Below are 21,965 nucleotides of genomic sequence, written 5' to 3'. Positions count from 1 at the left end.
TGAATTCAGGAGCTTTAAAAGTATTACTGATAGCTAGTGTTTATGATTGATCGAGAATAGAATTTAACTTTGGGTAAAAGGGATTTGGCACTTGATTCTGTACCTGTTTTCTAAAATTATTAAAATTTTCTAGTGGTATGTTAGTGTTATAACTTAAGAGATTTATTTTCCTGAGGAACTAGCTTGATATTTTATGAATTAGCAGCTACAAATTTTTAATATAAAAGACATGCTATCCTTCTACCAGTGTTAGTGTACTAAGCCTCCACTATGTGACAAGTTATTTCAAGCAATGGAGATATTGTGATATTAATACAAACAAAATCCTGAAGAAACATAATTCTAGTGGAAAGAAATTTTTTTACACATTGCAAGCTAATATTACACTTTAATTTACAGCTTATCATTTCAAAATAGCAAAGAAAACTTTTCTTTGAAACAGAATATTCAGGAAAGGAAAACTAATCCATTCCAACACTTTCATACTAAACATCATTAAGGAAATCCAGAGATAAAACTTGACATTTCTCTTTGTAGGCTCTATAGGAAGCATTTTATCAATGTCAAAAGTTTTTTAAAATTTGTTAAAAAACTTTTTTCTTGTTTTGCTCATTTAATGTTTACCGATACTTTAGATTAAAATAATTTAATTAGAGGCTACTGTTTTTCAAGGTAAAATATAAGCAGCAGCATTGTTTTGAAGACCCATTTTTGTTTAAACCTAAAGCCACTGTTATTTTCAGCAATCCAATACAAAGTTTGTCAGTTGTTTTCTTCTGTATCATTTACTTGTGTTTGTATTTGACAAAGCTTTGATTTCTAAGATTCTTATCTTTATAGAGAGAAATCATTATGCTGCTTTATAATTTCTTAATACAATTAATTTTTGTCAATTTAAAAAAATTAATGAATTATTTGATGAATATATGACATATATTATTCAGGATACTTAGAACATGGACTAATTTTTGCCCTCAAATCCCACCTCTCAACTTTATAGCTGTGTAACCTCAGAGAAGTCACTTAAATAGTTTCTTCATCTATAAAATGGGGATAACACCACCTACTTCACAGTGTTGTTGTGAGGATTAAATGAGTTAATATATGTAAGATCTTGTAACAGTGCCTAGCATGTAGAAAAGACTGTATGGTTTAGCTGTCATTTAGTCTTTTTGTCCTTAACAGAATTCAGGTATACAGGCATTTCTTTAAATTTAAGGCTTGTTCAATCAGTTATGCTTAAGTGCTGACATTGGTTTCCTGTCAGGAATTATTTTCTTCTTTGATGTTATACAGTTACTATTCTTATATGCCCATGTAAGAACTATATTTAAAGCTTAAATATTGGTTTTTTTGTTTAAATTTAAACTTAAGTTCTCAAGCAGTGCATTATTGGTAGAAAAATACATATATATTTTTAAAGCTCTTGTCCTCTTAAACTTGCATGAAAGTATTGGATATTCATATGTGATAAAAAAAAGTTTAGGGAAAAAACAGACTGAAATAGTGGTTAAATTTTCTAATTATGCAAGGCGAGGACTGGGTTGAGAAGAAATTCTTAAGAGAACTTCACAGTAATCTTTACTGGCTTGTTTAGAATAGAAAAATTATGAAATGTCAATAAAGGAACTTAAAATTTAAAAACTAATATTCTACTTTTCTGAAGTTCACATATTTGCTAGAATCATAACATTACCTTTTTTTTTAAGATTTTAATTTATTTATTTGACAGAGAGAGAGTATAAGCAGGGGGAGCGGCAGGCAGAGGGAGAGAGAGAAGCAGGCTCCCCACTGAGTAAGGAGCCTGACATGGGAGGACCCTGAGATCATGACCTGAGCCGAAGTCCAGCGCTTAACCGACTGAGCCACCCAGGCGCCCAACAACATTAGCTTTTAATAAGATTTTAAAATTTTGATTTTGAATTGGAGCAGTCTCAACTATATAATTTTTAAGAATTTTTATAGAAAATTAGATAGTTTTTATCCTTTGCTAAGTCCTATTAGGATATTTTGTGGAAAGAAACTTGGAGTGCATTTTAAAAATAATCTCAGTCCTCTAGGCCGAGGTTCTTTTTTTTTTTTTTTAAGATTTTATTTATTTATTTGACAGAGAGAGAGACAGTGAGAGAGGGAACACAAGCAGGGGGAGTGGGAAAGGGAGAAGCAGGCTTCCCGCCGAGCAGGGAGCCCAATGCGGGCCTCGATCCCAGGACCCTGGGACCTGAGCCAAAGGCAGATGCTTAATGACTGAGCCATCAGGTGCCCCTAGGCAGAAGTTCTTATGATCTATTATGGAAGATAAAATAAAACCAAAATACTTACATTCGTTAAGACAAAGAAGCATTAGTTATCTGCTGCAGTAGTAAATAATGGGTATAAATGCATAAATGTTTAGTTTCTGAGGAAATGTTTCACTTTTCATTTAAAAGAATTTCTAAATGGAGTGTGTGAAGAAGAAGCCAGTGTCATTTTTAGAATATTCCCCTCAACTTAATGATAAAATAATTTAATTGTCTTAACTTCTGGCGGTATTGTGTATTTGACCTGTGCTTGGAATCTAAATGTATATCTTTAGGAATATAGTGGAATCTTATCATAAAACAAACTTCCCTTGTTCTGAATCTATGTATAAAGTGACTCCTTGTGGACCTCGTACAAAGAAGTTGATACCGATAAAATAGCAGAAGGACCAGCCTCCTTTTTATTCATAGCATGAATCCCCAAAATATTTTGAATTACTGTCCCCATTTTATAAATGAGAACACTGGTCTCAGAGTCTGGAGTAAGAAAACTTAAGTTCTAGACCTAGCACCATCAATAAGTTAATTTGTGATCTTGGATAAGTCACCGTTTTACTCTGGATCTAAATCTTCTCATTTTCCGTTATTGCATTATAAGCCTAATGATTAATAACATCTGACTTTTTGATTCTTTGTCCTTTTTTCATTATATTTTGCTGGCTTACAAACAAATTTTTTTTAACTTATTTCTTGGTAATGTAAAGGCCAAGATGGATTCATAGGCATTGTATTTTAATTCTAAAATTTCTAATTTGCATATATATAGTTTAATAGTATTTCAACTTGTGATTTTCAATTTCATAAATATTTTTGAGGATTTACCATACACTTAGCAGCGAAAGCAATGCAGTGACATGGAACACTAAGCCTGCTTCTCATACTTTATGGTTTCACCTCTTTGGGCCTCCATTTCCTCAGTAAGAGAATTAAATTAGATAATCTGTGATGTCCATTTTGACTCTAAAATTTGTGATTCTTAGAGATGTAAGAAGACATAGATACGTTTAGTTTTTGTTTTTTTTTTAAAGATTTTATTTAGAGAGAGTGTGCATGCATGCACGAGCAGGGGGAAGGATGGAGGGAGAGGGAGAGAATCCCAAGCAGACTCCCTGCTGAGCATGGAGCCCAGTGTAGGCTCGGTCCCAGGACCCTGAGATCATGACCTGAGCCGAAATCGAGAGTTGGACACTTAACCTACTGAGCCACTCAGGTACCCCAAAAGACCTAGATACAGTTTTTAAGTTTGATGTTTGTTTAATGGTAAGGGCCAATGATAGGCAGAGAAGGTTTCTTCCTAGTAGATTAAATGGTGTTTGTGAGAAATGGGAAAAAAAAAAACCCACAATTTTTTAACACTGTATTTTATTTGATAGGGTAAATAGATATTAATGCTATAAAAAATAAAGCAAAACAGCTCAGTAGAACAGATAAATAGTTTCCTAACAAAGAGAACTTTTGGAAGAGGGTGGAGATTTCCATTTGTAATATGTGATCAAAGAAATAGGCAAGATTTGAAGAAAAGATGCCTCTTGTGTGGTAAGGAAGAAATGAGAAGTTATGAGACCCTTTCAGATTCTACAGCAGAATAGTTAAATCAGCTTTCTGTGTTCAGATCTACTTTTTCTGCTTGGAACTTAAACAGGAAAAATTGAATAGCAAGTTTAAATTGCTTTATTTATTGGCACAGCTCTATCTTTAACTGCACTTCCAAATGTTTCATCACCTTACTGTTACTATGCATGTTAACATTTTAAAATGTATTCTGATAGTTTTCTAATTCACTACATGCTATATTGGCTTGTGCCCATCATTATTTAAAAACAGATTTCTATTTTTAATAGATTTTATTTCATTGAGCTTACCAAAAAATCTCAGAATTTGTTTTACTTTAAGCATATGCTTAGGGTATGGTTGAAATTAATACTGTTTTTTTCATGTTCATATAGTTCCTACTCTTCATAATTTTTCTTTTTTACAGATATTGATGATGCTCAGATACTTCCCCGCCCAACTAGAGTCAGACATTTTTCACAAAGTGAGGACACTGGAAATGAAGTTTTTGGTGCTTTGAATGAGGAGCAGCCATTGCCTCGAAGTAGCAGCACTTCTGACATCTTGGAACCATTCACTGTTGAACGAGCCAAAGGTGCAGTTCCTGTCATTGACAGTTCATCCCGTCATGCACCAAGCTTGCAGAGTTCCACAGAGGCTTCTTCAATAACTAGATCCACTGAAAGCCACATCACTGATACTCATAGTAGAGAGTCTTCTCTGGAAGTTGGTGATAGCATATATGACCATCTTTGTCACTTAATAGATCCAGTAGAACTTACAGATTCAGCTTTTGAACAAATCCAGTACATTGACCTTGAAGGAGATGACGATCTTCTTTCCTCCCTGAAAGAATATTTTAAGGAAAACCAGGAAAATCATAGTAAAAATGAGTTAGGTAAAGATGCAGCTTCTGAGGAAGTGATTATTGCAGTAAATAAGGATGAACGATCATCTTTAGATAAATTAGAATACGTAGACCAAGAAAGTAAATCAGAAAATACCGCCTCTTTTGTTGGGACTCCTGAAAACATTCAGTTTCAAAAAGAACCAAACTCAGCTGTCTTCATGGGTAGTATTGCACCTAACCAGTTAGACAGTTTTGTGAGAACAAAAACTTACGAAAAATCTAAGGAACTAAACAGTGATAAACAATCCTCAGAACCTAATTCAGGTAGCCCTTGTGATAAGGAGAAAAGGAAGCAGCTGTATAGACAGCCAGCCACAGAATCTGATGCCTGTGTAGATACAACACTAGTCGAAAAGGTTAAGGGTGTGCAAATTAATGAAAAAATCACTGTCCCACATGTTACGCATGCCAAGAAAACTACACTAAAAACACCTGTTAACCACAGACTGCCTCATGTTACAAACACTTGCAAGCTTTCTCCAACTAAAAGGAGCTTGTCTGAAACAGTAACTCATAGAGCCAAAATCATGAAAATTGGTACTAAAAAACGAAATACTGTTCATGTTACTTTTAGACCATCTACTGAGTCAGTTCAGTTTTATAATCCTCTGGAAAACAAAGAGGCCCCATGGAAGATGAGACTGCGGAGACTTGGTGGCTTTAGTAGTAGTAGTAATAGCACTAGCGGCGCCAGCAACCCCCATACCAGCTCAGATAGTTTTACAGAGTTAGTAAAACCTGGTGTGTACAGGCCTCTAGATACCGTTGGTACAGCATCAGGAAGTAAAACAGTGAAGGAGTCTACAGAGGTTCCCACCACTCTATTACCGAAAGAAGGAATTGCAAGTAATCCGTTAGGTAGCCGTAGTACTCTTAGGTCATCCAGTCAGGAGGCAGGACTACCGCAGGGCTCCCTGGGTGGCGTTTATAAAACTGTTGTCCATGCTCTTTCGAAGCCGAAGGCAAATGTTTCCCCACAGAGGCAGAACAGAATGCCACCAGAGGCTCCACTGAGGGATCTGTACAGTCATGTAATGGGCTATTTTGGAAGGAAAGCTGCAGGTGAGCACTAACAGTGTGCAGAGCGCAAAAGGAGAAAGACAGCACCAGTTTGGCTTAATGCAACTGAAGCAAGCTATAAGCAATCAAAAAGCTTTGGGATGGTCACTGCTTTCTCTCTGTTTGGTTATGCATGCGCCTTTTCCCAGCTGTATTTTTCCCAGCATAAAATGTTTATTTAAATTACTAATTTCCCTTATAAGGCATTTAGTTAAACCTCTTTGCTGCTGAACAAGATAGGAAAGGGGAAGATACAGGAAAATTTTAGTGACCTTTCAGAGGCTATCGAAATCAAATATTTTTCTGAGTATGTACTACGATGAGCCATGAAATTAAGTTTACTAGGTAGTTGGAATACTTTCTCCCCCTGCCTCCTTATAGTTTATATTTAAAAGGGCACTGGCTATATCTAATTGAGTTCATTATTTTTATTGCTGATTTACTTGGTTTTTCTTTTTTCTTGGAAGAAAATTATTTTGATATTATGTAACATAATGGAAATCAAGGTCCTACAACCAGCACCAACATTTTTAGTTATCACTGAAGGAGAAATTATTTCTTAAATCTCAAAGTGGATTTAGTTACTTTTCATGTAAGCCATTTCAAAACAAGTTGTAGGCTTTTTAGTTTTGCATTCATTTGTATAGAATGCAAGTCCTTAAAACACTTACCAGTACTTTTCTTTTTTTCTGAGATTTTAGATGTGCATAAAGGTTTCATGATAGCCAATCATGATTTAAATATGGAACCTCTATGGACAGATTACAGAAAGCAAGATTATGGTAACTGTCTTCTCTTATCTTGATTCAAATTTAAAATAACTTTACAGATATAGAAAATTAACTTTCAGCAGTAAGGTAGGTTTTGATTTTGTTTGTTTAACATGGTTTTTGTTAGCATGATTAACAGAATGCTGTATAATGCATCTTGCATTGAGCCATTAATGCCACTTGAGGGCAGTATTCGACAGCTTAGCAAAGCCTGGCCAGTAATATAAAGATAATGGTATTTCACAGTGAACTCTTGACCAGTGTATTTTCTTAACCTGAAATGCTTTTTAGTTCATTAGGAATATAAGCAATGCTGGTTTTCGTTTAATTGCGGAGAAATTAACTCTTCAACAGCATAATAGTAAAATAAATATCTTATGTTCTATAAGTTTTTCTCCCAAGTTTAAAACTTTCTTGTTAATGTAGTCATGAAGAAATCAAAATAACTTTTTGGGTTTTCTTTTTACAGAAAAACCTTTGTGAAAATAAACCTCTTTTTTCTTGAAGCAATAACATTAAGACTTTGTAGTGAACAGAAATGACATTATGTCACAATTATAGATTTTTTATTTATCTAAACTTAAATGCATTTATATCCCACTGAGATGTACATAGATTCAAGGGATAGATTCCTTGTAAATATTCCTTGGGAAGAATGGAATTCTAAGTTATTAAGGCTCTGAATAGAAGCATAGAGGCAGGAAGAAAGATAAATATACCAGTTTCTTTATAGGCAATATTAACCTAACTCCAACTAGTGCTTATCTATAAGCTTTCTTGCTGTTTAAGGTTATACTGAAGATTGACTAACATCTGCTTAGTTAAATAAAATAAATACCAATTTACTAATTCCTAAAATTAAATCTAAAAGGAGAGAAATTATTCATAAATGCATGTTTGGCAAATAATTGATATGGCATAGGTGATTTGTTTCGGGTTGTTTTTGTTTGTTTCAAATTCAGGAAATGCAGTTAAGTCTTTTCTCACTATATATAGTTATTTATTTATTTTTAGTCAATAAAGAGGACATGAGCCCAAAACTGCCCCCTCTTAATAGTGATATTGGCAGCAGCAATGCTAATGTTCCTGATCTGATGGATGAGTTTATAGCAGAACGGCTTCGAAGTGGTAATGCCTCAGTAAGTGTTGTTTTATTTTATTTATTTGGTTTAGCAAGGAAACTAGAGAAGCTAAAAGATATATACCTGTGTGTGTGTGTGTGTGTGTGTGTGTGTGTTTGTAAATTTTTATTCAGAATAATCTTCCTCTAAAACTTACCCCTTTTTTGAATTAAGATTTTAAATTATACTTTTATAATATTTTTTATTTAAAGACATAAAACAAATAGGCTTATAATTTGGACCAGGATAAAAAATTAGAATACCTATTTGTTTAACCACTTAGGTATAAGCCCCTACCTTCTGAGTCTTCCCTCTGTGTTTCGCCTTTGCTCATAGGTTACCTTCCTGCCCACTGCTGACCCTTAGCAAGAAAGATAACAAGAGAGGTCTTCTGACCCAACTCCCATAAGTTTGATAACATAAATATTGATTGCTTATTCATTACAGATAACTTCAGAATAGATTTTAAATTTACCTTTGTTTTATTAGAATTATGGCAGAATGAAAATAGAAGCAATTTTACCCCTAATAATGCTTTTAATTGTTAAGGAAAGATAAATATATGTGGAATTGCTTTTTTTAAATGGTCACATTCCACTGGATTTTTTTAAAAAGGTTTTTATTTAGGGGGGTGGAGGGGCAAAGGGAGGAGAGAGAGAATCTCAAACAGACCTCCCGCTGACCACAGAGCCCGACATAGGGCTCAATTCCAGGATCCTGAGATCATGACATGAGCCAAAATCAAGAGTCAGATGCTCAACCATCTGAGCCACTCAGGGGCCCCTCCATTTGGATTTGAACCTGTGAATGTCTGTAGCCCCATTACATTTCCCTTTTATTTTTAGTTTAGTTTTTTTCCTTGAATGGGAAAAAATAATAGAATCATTATATATAATCATTATAGAATAACTTCTTTGCCATCATTCCTTCCTCCCTCCACTGTCTCTACTATTTGCTGCTGCTTTTTCCATTTGAATACTTTGCTCTTCCTACTCTCTTAACTTCACTCCATGGGTCCTTTTGAGGCTTAAAGAGTCTTAGGCCCAACACCATATCATAACTGGATCTCTACTTTAGACAAACCAACAGTAATTCAGGTTATGGCTCCATACAGTTACATAGATGTTCGGTTTTACCTCCTCCTACTTCAGACCCTAAATCTCAACGTTTATTGGGGTAATTGTCTTGGAAATTCAAGATTTCAGATGTTTAATGAGAATAAGTTTTTTTAATAGTGAGATGTTTCTTGAATTTTTAGACTATGACAAGAAGAGGAAGTAGTCCAGGCAGTCTTGAAATTCCCAAAGACCTCCCTGATATTCTAAATAAGCAAAACCAGATGCGCCCTGTTGATGACCCAGGTGTGCCCTCTGAATGGACTTCTCCTGCCAGTGCAGGGAGCAGTGATCTTATCAGCTCAGATAGTCATTCGGATTCTTTCAGCGCTTTCCAATATGATGGCCGAAAATTTGACAGCAAGTATCTTTTTCTATTTGAGCAATATGGTTTTTTTTGTTGTTTTCTGTTTGAGACTGACTTATGGATTATGTAACCATCATCTTCTTCTCTAATGTTACTAGACAAGGGTTCCCACATATTTTGATTTCATTTTTCAGTGAAATTCCAAAGGAAGTTTTAGGGAATTCAAGTCAGGACCACTCTATTTCACCAAACTAAAGCCACTGAAAAAACAAAAACCACTGTCCTTTCATAAAACAAATGATATTTTAAGACCAAACATAAAGAAAGGAAAAAAAAAATTAGAGTGGGCTTGACATTAGAATAAAGAACAATCATAGCTATGAGTTGGTGATTTGGGAACCACTATCTAGTTATCTGTCACTAGATAGAACCACTATCTTGGTGGTGTGTCACTCCCACATAGCTTTTCTGCTATAATTCTGGGTTACACTTGGCAGTGAAGAGTACCAAAATTTAAAAAAAGAACACGAAAACCTTGGGAACCAAGTTAGTGAAGAGCTGGGAGATGCATTAGAGAAACATGTTTACTGCTTTCATGGATTATATACTACTATGATCTCAGAACGGAATATGTGATTTAAGACAATAATGGTTTTTACCACATATGTGCCATTTTTATTATATATACCTGTGCTAGAGATTATAAAGTTCTTGAAAAGCATATTACCAGCTATCAGAAAACCTGGATAAGAATTGTGATGATACATCATATGTGTCTGTTTTTTGTCCTTATTGTTGTTAGTAATAAGCTATGAGAACCTTTAAAAATGTGTTTCTAATTATAAACTGCAAACTGTTAACATTATTTGCACTTGTCTGAGAGGTATGTAAATAGAATAGATTTAAGGGGAATGTTAATGTTTAATCATTTTGCTGAAGTAGCTTTGTCTCTCTTTTTTTAAAAGATTTTATTTATTTGAGAGAGGGAGAGGAGAGAGCACGAGTTGGGGGGGGAGGCAGGGGCAGAGGGGGAAGCAGACTTCCTGCTGAGCAGGGAGCCTGACTCAGGGCTTGATCCCAGGACACAGGGATCATGACCTGAGCCTAAGGCAGACGCTTAACTGACTGAGCCACCCAGGCACCCTGCTTTGTCTCTTTTGTAAATACTTTTGTTTTGTAGTTGAGACTTCGGTGACTAGCATTTCTTCTTCCTTTAGATTTTGGCTTTGGAGCTGATGCTGGGATTACATCCTCTGCTGATGTGGATTCAGGTTCTGGCCATCATCAGAGTGCTGAAGAACAGGAAGTGGCTAGTCTAACCACACTTCAGATAGATTCTGAAACAAGCAGTCTTAATCAGCAAGCTTTCTCCGCTGAAGTTGCAACGGTTACTGGTAAAGTTACTCAAGGGAATGTCTTCCTTAAGTGCATTTTTTAAGCCACCAAAGAATCTGTTTAGGATTTTATTTGATAGGTTTTAAGTATTACTTATTAGAGTTTAAGTGTTATGTTTTCATTCATCTGTATGTAACAATGGAGGAAAAAAATGCATTAATATAAGAGTTTCTTGACCTGGAGTCTACATGGTAAGTTTCAGTGGACTAGCTGAACTCCTAATATTGTGTGCAAAATTGTATATATGTTTCCATCACTGCATTTCCTGTAGCAATTTTTAAATAGGTAACCAAAAAATAGTTGAGAAGTACTATCTTCTTTTCACTTTCAGAGTGAGCCCAGATTTTTATAGATTTTTGACAAAATATTTATTATAGAAACTGTAGAGAATACTGCCTAATAGAAGGCCTATTTATCAATATACTAATATTCTATATTTATACAGTAAATTATGCTTTTCAGCAAATTTTTTATGTGGTCAAATATATGATGAGTAGGATCTAAGAAATTCAGTCCTGAAATGCAGGGTCACATTATTGCAAGATTCGGGTAGTGACCAGAGGGATCCTGAGCGGCTGGTAGCCCATAGATTAGGGATTCCAGTGTATGATCCATATTTACTCTGGTTCTCACTGTAGTTTGATTCCCTTCGATGGGTGGTTATCCATTCCGGTTTTTTTGGGTTTTTTTTTAGCTTTTACTTTTTTATTTGAGAGAGAGTGAAAGAGCACAAGCAGGGGGTGAGGTAGAGGGAGAGAAAGAAGCAGACTCCCCACTTAAGCAGGGAGCCCGAGGCAGGACTCAGTCCCAGGACCCCAGGATCCTGACCTGAGCCATCCTGGCGCCCCTAGAAGTTTTTACTTCTTAATTCTTCTCCCATTCCACATCGCCCTCCCCTTTGTCATGACAACCACCAGTCAGTTCTCCGTATCTGTGGGTCTGGGTTTTGTTTTGTTTTGTGTTTTAGATTCCACATATAAATGAAATCATATGGTATTTGTCTTTTTCTGTCTAACTTATTTCACTTAGCATAATACCCTCCAAGTCCATCCATGTTGTCACAAATGGCAAGATTTCATTCTTTTTTGTGGCTGAATAGTATTCCATTGTATGTAAAAACCACATCTTCTTTATCCATTCATCCTTCAGCGGACACTTAGGTTGCTTCCATACCTTGGCTATTGTAAATAATGCTGCAGTGAACACAGGGATGCAGACCTGTTTGAGTTAGTGTTTTTGTTTTCTTTAGATATATACCCAGTAGTGGAATTACTAGATCATATGGTAGTTCTATTTTTAATTTTTTGAGGAACCTCTGTACTGTTTGTTCCACACTGGCTACACCAGTTTGCATTCCCACCAACAGTGCACAAGGGTTTCCTTCTCTCCACTTCCTCACCAACACTTGTTATTTTTTTATCTTTCTGATAATAGTCATTTTGACAGGTGTAAGGTGATATCTCATTGTGGTTTTGATTTACATTTCCCTAATGTTTAGTGATGTTGAGCATCTTTTCATGTGCCTCTTGACACATCTCTGTGTCTTCTTCTGAAAAATACCTATTCAGATCCTTTGCCCATTTTTTAATTGGATTGTTTTTTGTTATTGAGTTATAAGAGTTCTTTATATATTTTTATATATTATATATTTATTGAGTTCTATGGATCTTTATATATTTATATAATTCTTTATATATTTCTTCATATATATTCATTTATGTATTATATATTTATTGAGTTCTGTGGGTCTTTATATATTTCTTCATATATATATTAGGCCCTTATCCACATATATGATTTGGAAATACTGCTTCAATTTAGTAGGTTCCCTTTTTGTTTTGTTGATGGTTTTCTTCACTGTGTAGAGGCTTTTTAGTTTGATATAGTCCCACTTGTTTTTGTTTTTGCTTTTGTTTCCCTTGCCTGAAGAGACATCTAAAAAATATCACTAAGACCAATGTGAAGGAGCTTAGTGCCTATGTTTTCTTCTAGGAGTTTTATGTTTTCAGGTCTTTAATCCATTTTGAGTTGATTTTTGTGTATGATATAAGATAGTGGTCCAGTTTCATCCTTTCATATATAGCTGTCCAGTTTTCCCAATACCATTTATTGAAGAGAATATCCTTTCTCCATTGTGTATTTTACCCTCCTTTATTGTAAATTAATTGACCATATATGCATGGGTTTTTTCTAGGCTCTCTGTTCTGTTGATCTCTGTGTCTGTTTTTATACCAATACCACACTGTTTTAATTACTACAGCTTTGTAGTATAATTTGAAATAGGGAGCAGGATACCTCCAGCTTTGTTTTTCTTTCTCAAAATTGTTTTGGCTGTTTAGTCTTTTGTTGTTCCATACAAATTTTAAAATTATTTGTTCTAGTTCTGTGAAAAATGCTATTGGTATTTTGATAGGAATTGCATTGAACCTGTACATTGTATTGGGTGGTATGGACATTTTAACAATATTAATTCTTCCAACTCATGAGCATGGAATATCTTTCCATTTATTTGTGTCTTCTTCAGTTTCTTTCATCAGTGTCTCGTAGTTTTCACTGTATAGATCTTTCACCTCCTTGGTTAAATTTATTCCTAGGTATTTTATTCTTTTTGATATTATAAATGGGATTGTTTAGGGTTCATTATTAGTGTACAGAAACACAGAGTTTTTACGTATTAATTTTGTATCCTGCAGTTTTACTGAATTCATTTATTCTATCCTGCAATTTTACTGAATTCATTTAGCCTAACAGTTTTTTGGTGGAATCGTCAAGGTTTTCTATATGTAGTATCATGTGGTCGGCATATACTGACAGTTTTAATTCTTCCTTTCCGATTTGTGTACCTATTGTTTCTTTTTCTTAACCTAATTGCTGTAGCTAGGACTTCCAATACTATGTTGAATAAAAGTGGGGATAGTGGGCAAGCTTTCAAGTTTGTTTTCACCATTGAATATGATACTAGATGCTGGTTTGTCATATATGGCCTTTAATATTATATTGAGGTACATTCCCTTTATACCCAGCTTGTTGAGACTTTTTATCATAAATGGGTGTTGAATTTTGTCAAATACTTTCTGCATCTAGTGAAATAATCATATGATTTTTATCTTTCCTTTTGTTAATGTGGTGTAGCACATTGGTTGATTTGTGGATGTTAAACCATCTTTGTCTCCCTGGAATAAATCCCACTTGATCATGGTATATGATTGTTTTTATGTGTTGTTGAACTCAGTTTGCTAATATTTTGTTGAGGATTTTTGCATCAATGTTCATTAGGGATATTGGCCTCTAATTTTCTTTTGTGGTGTTTTGGTATGAGAGTAACACTGGCCTCATAAAATGAGTTTGGAAGTTTTCCTATCTTCGATTTTTTGGAAGAGTTTGAGAGGGATAGGTGTTAAGACTTCTTTTTTTTTTTTTAAGATTTTATTTATTCGTCAGAGAGAGTGAGAGCACAAGCAGGGGGAGTGGCAGACATAGACACCTTTGAATGTTTCATAGAATTCACCAGTGAAGCCAGGTGGTCCTGGAATTTTGTTTTTTTTAGGAGGTTTTTGATTACTGATTCAGTCTCCTTACTAGTGATTGGTCTATTCAGATTTCTGTTTCTTCATGATTCAATCTGGAAAGATTGTACATTTCTAGGAATTTATCCATTTCTTCTAGGTTGACCAATTTGTTGGCGTATAATTGTTCATAGTAGTCTTCTTATGATCCTTTGTATTTCTGTGGTATTGGTTGTAACGCCCTTTCATTTCTGACTTTATTTGAGATCTTTTTTCTTCTTGTGGGTCTAGGTAAAGGATTGTCATTTTTATCTTTTCAAAGAACCAGCCTTAGTTTCATTGGTCTTCTTTATTGTCTTTTTAGTCTCTATTTCATTAATTTCTGCTCTGATCTTTATTATTTCTTTCCTCCTACTAACTTTGGGCTTTGTTTGTTCTTTTTTTTTCTAGTTTCCCTAGGTGTGAAGTTAAATTGTTTGAGATTTTTCTTGAGGCAGGCCTGTATTGCTATGAAATTCCCTCTTAGAACCATTTTTGCTGCATTCCATAGATTTTGGTATGTCATATTTCTGTTTTCATTTGTTTCTCGGTATTTTTTTCCTTTAATTTTTCATTCACCCTGTAGTTATTTAGTAACATGTTTAGTCTCCATATATTTATAGTTTTTCTGGTTTTCTTCTGGTAGTCGATTTCTAGCTTCATAGTGTTGTGGTCAGAAAAGATGCTTGATATGATTTCAGTCTGGTAGAATTTATTGAAACTTGTTGTGTGACCTAATATGTGATCTATCCTGGAGAATGTTCCATGTGCACTTGAGAAGAATATGTATTCTGCTGCTTTGGATGGATTGTTCTGTACATGTCAGTTAAGTCCATCTGGTCTAATGTGTCATTTAAGGCTGATCTTTCTTTATTGATTTTTTGTTGGAAAGACCTAATATTTTAGGGGCTTGCTTGGTACTAGTAGCACTCCCATACAACCACCATAAATTGTTCAATATAGTATTAATTTATGCTGTACATAATTTAACAGGAGCTTCTGCTCTGTGCCAGACACTGTACCAGGCACTGGCAGTGCATCAGTATGTAACACAGACTCAGTCCCTGTTCTTACGGAGTATGTGCACTAGTGACGATATTTGAAACTGAGCAGTTTCAGGTCAGTGTGGTAAGTGGTATAAGGGGGGGTACAAGTGCAAATAGTGGAGGCTACTTATTTACCCTGGATACGTCAGTGCTGGGTAGGCTTCTCAGGAAGGGCTGTCTAAGGTGAAACCTGAAAAATAAAAAGTTAACCAGACCTATAAGAACAGGATAAGGGGTCCATGCAAAGGAAAAACACGTGGAAAAGGCCAGAGGTATACTACATATTCTGATAAGTACCAGCAGTTTACTTTCTATGACTAGAACTTAAAAGTACTAGGGGAATTATGGAGCTGTAAGAAAGTTACAGAAAGGCTGGAAAACCACACACTAAGAAGTTTGGGCTTATGCTGTGGCCAGTAAAGAGCCATAAAATCCATAGAAGGATTTTAAATGAGGGTGTACCATCAGATTAGATTTTTAATTTTTTTGCTGCCTTACGAAGAATGGATTGGGAAGGAGGGAATGTGTGTGTGTGGTGGGGGAGAGACTGAAGACTGGGGACCACCAGGGCCCACTGGACACCAGGCCAGCAATGATAGCATATAGAGCCACAGTGAGCAAGGTCCTCTTCTCTTGAATTGCTCCAAGTCTGAAGTAAGTGAAATAGAGTAGCAGTGGGTCCTAGAGTTTCTGTAGCTGGACCAGGAATGGGAGTAGACATTCATTCTCACTCTCACTGATGGCTTCTATGAACTGGTATGTCCAGTTCTGATTCCAGATGAGTCCCATGGAAGAAATCAAATGAGACCCCTAGATAGAAAATCTTGTACTGTATTATGATTTTATTTACCTCTTTGGCCAATTTATAACCTGTTTTATCCTTTGATGCTGTTCAGTTGTGTTTTATTGGAGTTTTAAGCATTACATCTTAGGTAGAGGGCGTTGAATATTCTCTTTATGGTAATTTTTATGAAATTGTCTTTACAGGTTCAGAAAGTGCTTCTCCTGTCCATTCAGCTCTGGGATCCAGGTCACAGACACCTTCTCCTTCCACATTGAATATGGATCACATGGAACAGAAAGATCTGCAGCTTGATGAGAAGCTCCACCATTCTGTTCTTCAGACTCCAGATGACCTAGGCAATATTTGGAAATTAGTTATTTGCCATTTTTCCTTTCAGAGCATCAGTTTTAGGAGATCTTATTATTTAAATTATTTAAAATTTTGTTTTTGAGAGGGATAAGTTAGAGACAAATCAGTTGATTTATCACTACATAATGAAGGTTCTGAGGGTAGGGAGATACTAACAGTGATGGTTAAAACTGCAGTGTTTTTTGTTCTATTTCATTGGTTTACACCAGACTCTTATTTTTTATTATTGTGAAAGACAATTTGGTAACTTTTTGTTAATACAATCAGTTACTATACACTTTATGTGGAAAGAGAAAGAAGTCAAACATGAGGAGTAAAGGACTTACATATAGTTACAGTGAACTTGTAAATTATGAGCACATTGAGATATTATCAAGTAGGAATAATCTTTACTAACTTAGTAATTATTTTGCCCTTTCCATTATATACACTGAATAGAATAATGGATGTTTCTTAAGCTGGAGGAGATCTATAATGATACCTAGCTAAACCATCTATTTTACAGTGAGGAAGTGTAGCCTTAGGAAGGTTATTAGGTAATTTGTACAGCGTCACATAATTAATGACAGAAATGAGGCTAAGATTCAAGGTTACCTGTATTTCTTACATATAATCTTGCCAATTTTATTAAACAAAAATATAATTATAGAATTTTAGATTATGTTTAAGTTTTAGTAAAAATGTTAATTTTCCCATGTCATTGTGATATCCCTTTTAATGCTAGGCCTGACTTAATTGTGAAATAAATTTCTTTGGAAGTTGTAAGTACAAAGAAACAGGCTTATGAAGACTTCCTATAGGAATTGCCTTCAGCCTGAGATTTTCTATTAATTGATGCTATAACCTGAAGTAGCCATTTGATGAAAGAGGGAGTATATACTTATAAATATGATCTTTATATCAATTATAAATTTCTCTATCTGGTATGTGCATCATTTCCTCCTTAGGTAAATCCTAGTACAGGTGGTATTGAATAAGTAATTACTGCCATAATAAGGAATTGTGAACTGGTGAGGTTTTGATCTTATCAGGAAAAATAACACTAATGCATATTGACATTTTAAAAATTCACTTTTGTAGACATTTAAGTTTGTTATTTTGACTCCTTTGTATTTTTGTGACCAATTCTTTAGAAAAATTACTAACACTAGTGCATTTTTTTCTACAGAAATCAGTGAGTTTCCATCTGAATGTTGTAGTGTGATGGCAGGGGGTACACTCACAGGATGGCATGCTGATGTTGCTACTGTAATGTGGCGAAGAATGCTAGGCATTTTGGGAGATGTCAACGCTATTATGGATCCCGAAATACATGCTCAAGTTTTTGATTACCTCTGTGAACTTTGGCAAAATCTAGCTAAGGTAAAAAATAAAAATAAAAACAAAAGAGGGGAAAGAAAGAAAAGTGTTAAGAAGTAGAAGCCTTAGGTCTCATTGCCACCCACCACCCCCCTTATATAAACTGGTTCCTAGCAAGGTGAAGTTACTTATCCATGTTTAAATACATAATTAGTGATAGGAACTGGAATTGAACTCAAGTTTAAGGTAAAACAAACTGGAAGAACACTTTTATTGGTTTGTTGCATTTATTTGAAAATTACAGATTAGAGATAACCTTGGCATTTCAACTGATAACCTGACCTCCCCTTCACCACCAGTTTTGATTCCTCCACTGAGAATTCTTACACCTTGGCTCTTCAAGGTATGCTTAATATATAAAACATTAATTTAAAAGGTTTATTTAGTAAATACGATGTAATCAGTTTTAAACATTTGATAGATTCTTTAGCTTTTGTATAGTCTTCTAGAACAGTTAGTTTTTAACTAGTCATTGGGGGTTATATAGAGAGGAGAATGGGCATAGCAAAATTATTATACAGGTGCATCATTTTTACTTATTTAATAAAACAAAAGTGTATATAGAATTATGTTTCTGTTATATTTAAATGAAGTGTAAATCTCAAATTTGTGTCAGAATGTGCTGTATATTTTTAAAGATTTAATTCTTGGGGCATCTGGGTGACTCAGTCGGCTAAATGTCTGCCTTTGGCTCAGGTCATGATCCCAGGGTCCTTGGATTGAGCCCCCCATCCGGCTCCCTGCTCAGCAGAGAGCCTGCTTCTCCCTCTCCCTCTAAAGCTCCCTCTGTTTGTGCTCTCTTGCTCTCTCTGTCAAATAAATAAATAAAATCTTAAAAAAAAAAAGATTTAATTCTTTTGAGTATTATTTGATATGTTTGGTGCATTTTCCTAAATGAAACAGTATGTGGTTCTTCATACCTGTGTTGTTTCATTTTAATAGTAATAGTAGTTTCAGTAATCCTAATTGATTCATTAAGAAATTGGGCCAACATAGAAATAAATGAAAACAAATATATTGCTTGCTATATTCAATTAAACAGTATTTGTTTTTGAGTATTAAAACCAACATTTTAAAATTGTAGGCAACCATGTTGACTGATAAATATAAACAAGGTAAATTACATGCTTACAAACTTATCTGTAATACAATGAAAAGAAGACAAGATGTTTCTCCAAACAGAGATTTTCTAACACATTTCTACAATATAATGCATTGTGGATTACTTCATATTGATCAGGTAAATACATACTTTCTAACCAATTGCTTTATAAATTTATCTTTGATTCTTGATTGTTAACTCTTAACTTTTAAGGTCTAAAATTAAAAATACTCTCTTTATGTAGTCATTTTATTTACAAGTTTCTTCTGTTTTGTAACCTCATTTGTTCTTGAAACATAGTTGAAAAGCTGTTACAGTTAGGGGATCAACTTGTTTATTAAATGTATCTTTCCTCTAATGTTAAAATAACTAGTTCGCTTTTTTAAGATATTAAGCCATCTTTTGCTTAGACAGACATGTTTCTTTGATGTCCTAATGTACTTATTCTTGGGCATTTTGTAATTGTTACTTAATAATTGGCACGTGAGGCATATGGATTTGCTTATCTAGTCATGCAACAGTCAGAGGTTTTTTCCACTCTAAGAGTTAGTTAGCACATCATATTTTCTTATTTCCATAGATTGTATTAGCATAGTGACAGTTCTATTGACTTGGCATTTGTATCAGTGCAGTCATTACATTAGCCAATCATAAATATGACTCTAGAACATTATTCAGGAGTCTTGATCCTGGCCATAAAATTAAAAAAAAAAAATCTATGGGAGGTTATAAGTCATAGTAATGAAATATTTTAATCATAATGTGGTTAAATTTCACTTGCAGTTCATTTAAAGAACATTAAACTAATATCAAAAAAGGTAATTATATCTCTCTTCCCAAAAAATGAAAATACTTCTCACATTAATTTGAAATAGTACTTACAATGTACTACCTTATAAACATGTCTCAAACAAAATGACACCTTTAATTACTTGACAGAGAGACCTTTTGTTTAGGATGAATCAGATTGAGAAATACAGCATAAAACACTGCATCCTCATGTTGAATTCCAAAGGCAAAGTGAATGAATAACCAAGTTAAGAGTACTCCCTCAATGGGGCACCTGGGTGGCTCAGTTGTTAAGCGTCTGCCTTCAGCTCAGGTTATGATCCCAGGGTCCTGGGATCGAGCCCCGCATTGGGCTCCCTGCTCAGCAGGAAGCCTGCTTCTCCCTCTCCCACTCCCCCTGCTTGTGTTCCCTCTCTCGCTGTGTCTCTCTCTGTCAAATAAATAAATAAAATCTTAAAAAAAAAAAAAATACTCCCTCAAAAATGCCTTGGTCTGTATTTCTGAGGCTAGATATTTGTCATCAAAGGACTTCAGTTTATCTAATAAGGAGAATTCCTCTGGTTGCCACATAATAGGTCATGAAACTTAAGAGATCAGAGATCTCACATGGAAGCAAGTAGATGAGAGAAGGAACCACTCTGCAGTTCAGTTTTATGCTACGTAGGCCTTATATTTTCAACCCTCTGAAGCAAAGAGCCTTCCAGTTTGCTCTCTAGTGTGGGGAAAAAAAATGCTATATTGATGTCAGTTAAACAAATGTGTTTTAAGTTTACTTTCCTTTGACAGAATATTAAGCATGGATTATTTAGAAGATTTAAAATCAGTCTTTCCAATTAGGCAATGTATAGTAATTGCCTATTTTACTGTTTCATGTGTTATCTATTTTTAAGGATATTGATTAGCTGATACCCAAGATTAATTTATGATATTCTTTTCCCTTTCTTTTCTTACTTCTAAGGATATTGTCAATACAATCATCAAGCACTGCTCACCTCAGTTTTTTTCACTTGGTTTGCCTGGTGCCACAATGCTTATTATGGATTTTATTGTAGCAGCTGGTAGAGTGGCTTCTTCGGCTTTTCTCAATGTAAGTTTTTATTTCCTGTTCTTCGTAATATAACAGACTGTAGTTAAACAGGACTCAACTAACAAAGCAACAAAGGAGGAGCCCTTGTTAATAAATTTAACAAGCTGATGTTCAGGAAAATTTACAGTTTAATTGAAGTTGCTTTTTTTTAAGTAAATTTTGAAATACAAGAAAGTACTAAAATTAGTTGATAAATTGACACATGAGCTATAAAAATGGATTAAATCTGATAAGCAAAACAAAATTTAAAATTGAGGAAATCTAAGGAAACAAGTTGAGGGAGGGAAGAAACTAAAGAGAGGGCAGTGGGCCATAGCAAAAGAGATGGACCAGAGGTGAGATAATTCAAAAGTGTGCTCTAGGAGTAAACTCTAAACTCTGAGACAGCATGTGAGGATTTTGATAACAGTTATGGAGCTGTGAGACATGCCAAGTAACTCACTATAGTTGGAATATGTTCATATGTAACTAGCAGAGATAAGCTAAAGAGGAAGACAGTAGCTGGTTTACAGTGCTAAAGAGGTTAGAGTTCATCCCAAGGAAAGAATGAGTAAGCATTGAGGGATTTTACACAAGGAGTGACATGATCAGATTTCTACTTGAGAAGGAGCACTCTGGCACAAAGTATAAATGAGAAATAACAATTAATTGAAAGTCTACTAGAATAAACTAAGAGTTTTGGGGAGAGAAAAATCTGTCCTACTTGACCATCATTTTGTAACTTAGAAAGCAGTTTAATATATGTTATTTCACTCATGAGCTATACAAAAGACCAACAGTGAACGAGAAGGAGTTCTGTTTGTGGTATAGGAAGCCGCCTATTCGAGATCCATGAGAAGATGTTAGGAGGGCCATTGCATGTACAAGGCAGGAGCTCAAAGGAGATGTTGGGACTGAAATGGAAAGCTGGACGACATTAGCTTATACATGTTATTGTAGGCCATGAAACTGGATGCAGTCACCCAGTGGAAATGTTCACATAAGGGAAGAACCTGTGTTTATAGCTAGTTATTAACCCTGTTTCTCCAGTTATGTAAGAACAGCCATAACTAGCGAGAAAGACTATGAGAAAGACTGCATAGGAAAACAAGTTATTGCAGGAATCAAACCTGACACCTGGTCTCTACTGTAAAGTTAAGGTTAGTCTTTTCCTCTGGATGATGTTGGAGATACACAGTCCAGTCTTCCTCTTTGGATTCCATTTTAGATCCCATACACATCATCATCTTTCTGTTAATGGGCGGCTCCTTTCTTCCCCTGCCAGACAGATTACAAAATAATTGATTAGGTTTTGCTTTTCTTAATTATAATCACATGACAGTATGCTCCCATTATATCCACATACCTGAACATTCT

At 34.9% G+C, this 21,965-nt stretch overlaps 1 protein-coding gene across 8 annotated transcripts in view; it reads left to right on the top strand.

Annotated features, from left to right (window-relative positions):
- RALGAPA1 (Ral GTPase activating protein catalytic subunit alpha 1) overlaps nucleotides 1-21,965 on the top strand; it is a 247,809-nt gene that overhangs the window by 104,866 nt on the left and 120,978 nt on the right. For 4 of the 8 annotated variants that reach the window (XM_078053575.1, XM_078053573.1, XM_078053572.1 and 1 more), the window contains 9 exons: nucleotides 4,279-5,823; nucleotides 7,605-7,729; nucleotides 8,970-9,186; nucleotides 10,351-10,527; nucleotides 16,107-16,259; nucleotides 17,441-17,634; nucleotides 17,876-17,974; nucleotides 18,716-18,871; nucleotides 20,481-20,609. In XM_078053575.1, coding sequence (XP_077909701.1) covers nucleotides 4,279-5,823; nucleotides 7,605-7,729; nucleotides 8,970-9,186; nucleotides 10,351-10,527; nucleotides 16,107-16,259; nucleotides 17,441-17,634; nucleotides 17,876-17,974; nucleotides 18,716-18,871; nucleotides 20,481-20,609 — 2,795 coding nt within the window. Of the gene's footprint in view, nucleotides 1-4,278; nucleotides 5,824-6,521; nucleotides 6,603-7,604; nucleotides 7,730-8,969; nucleotides 9,187-10,350; nucleotides 10,528-16,106; nucleotides 16,260-17,440; nucleotides 17,635-17,875; nucleotides 17,975-18,715; nucleotides 18,872-20,480; nucleotides 20,610-21,965 lie in introns of all 8 variants that reach the window. The other 4 variants (XM_078053578.1, XM_036101987.2, XM_078053579.1 and 1 more) reach the window with 2 other exon arrangements.

The sequence above is a fragment of the Halichoerus grypus genome, chromosome 8, assembly GCF_964656455.1.
Source record: "Halichoerus grypus chromosome 8, mHalGry1.hap1.1, whole genome shotgun sequence".
In the NCBI taxonomy this organism is placed as follows: domain Eukaryota; kingdom Metazoa; phylum Chordata; class Mammalia; order Carnivora; family Phocidae; genus Halichoerus; species Halichoerus grypus.
The sequence above is the reverse complement of the archived record's forward strand: the minus strand, read 5'-3'. Positions and strand labels throughout refer to the sequence as shown.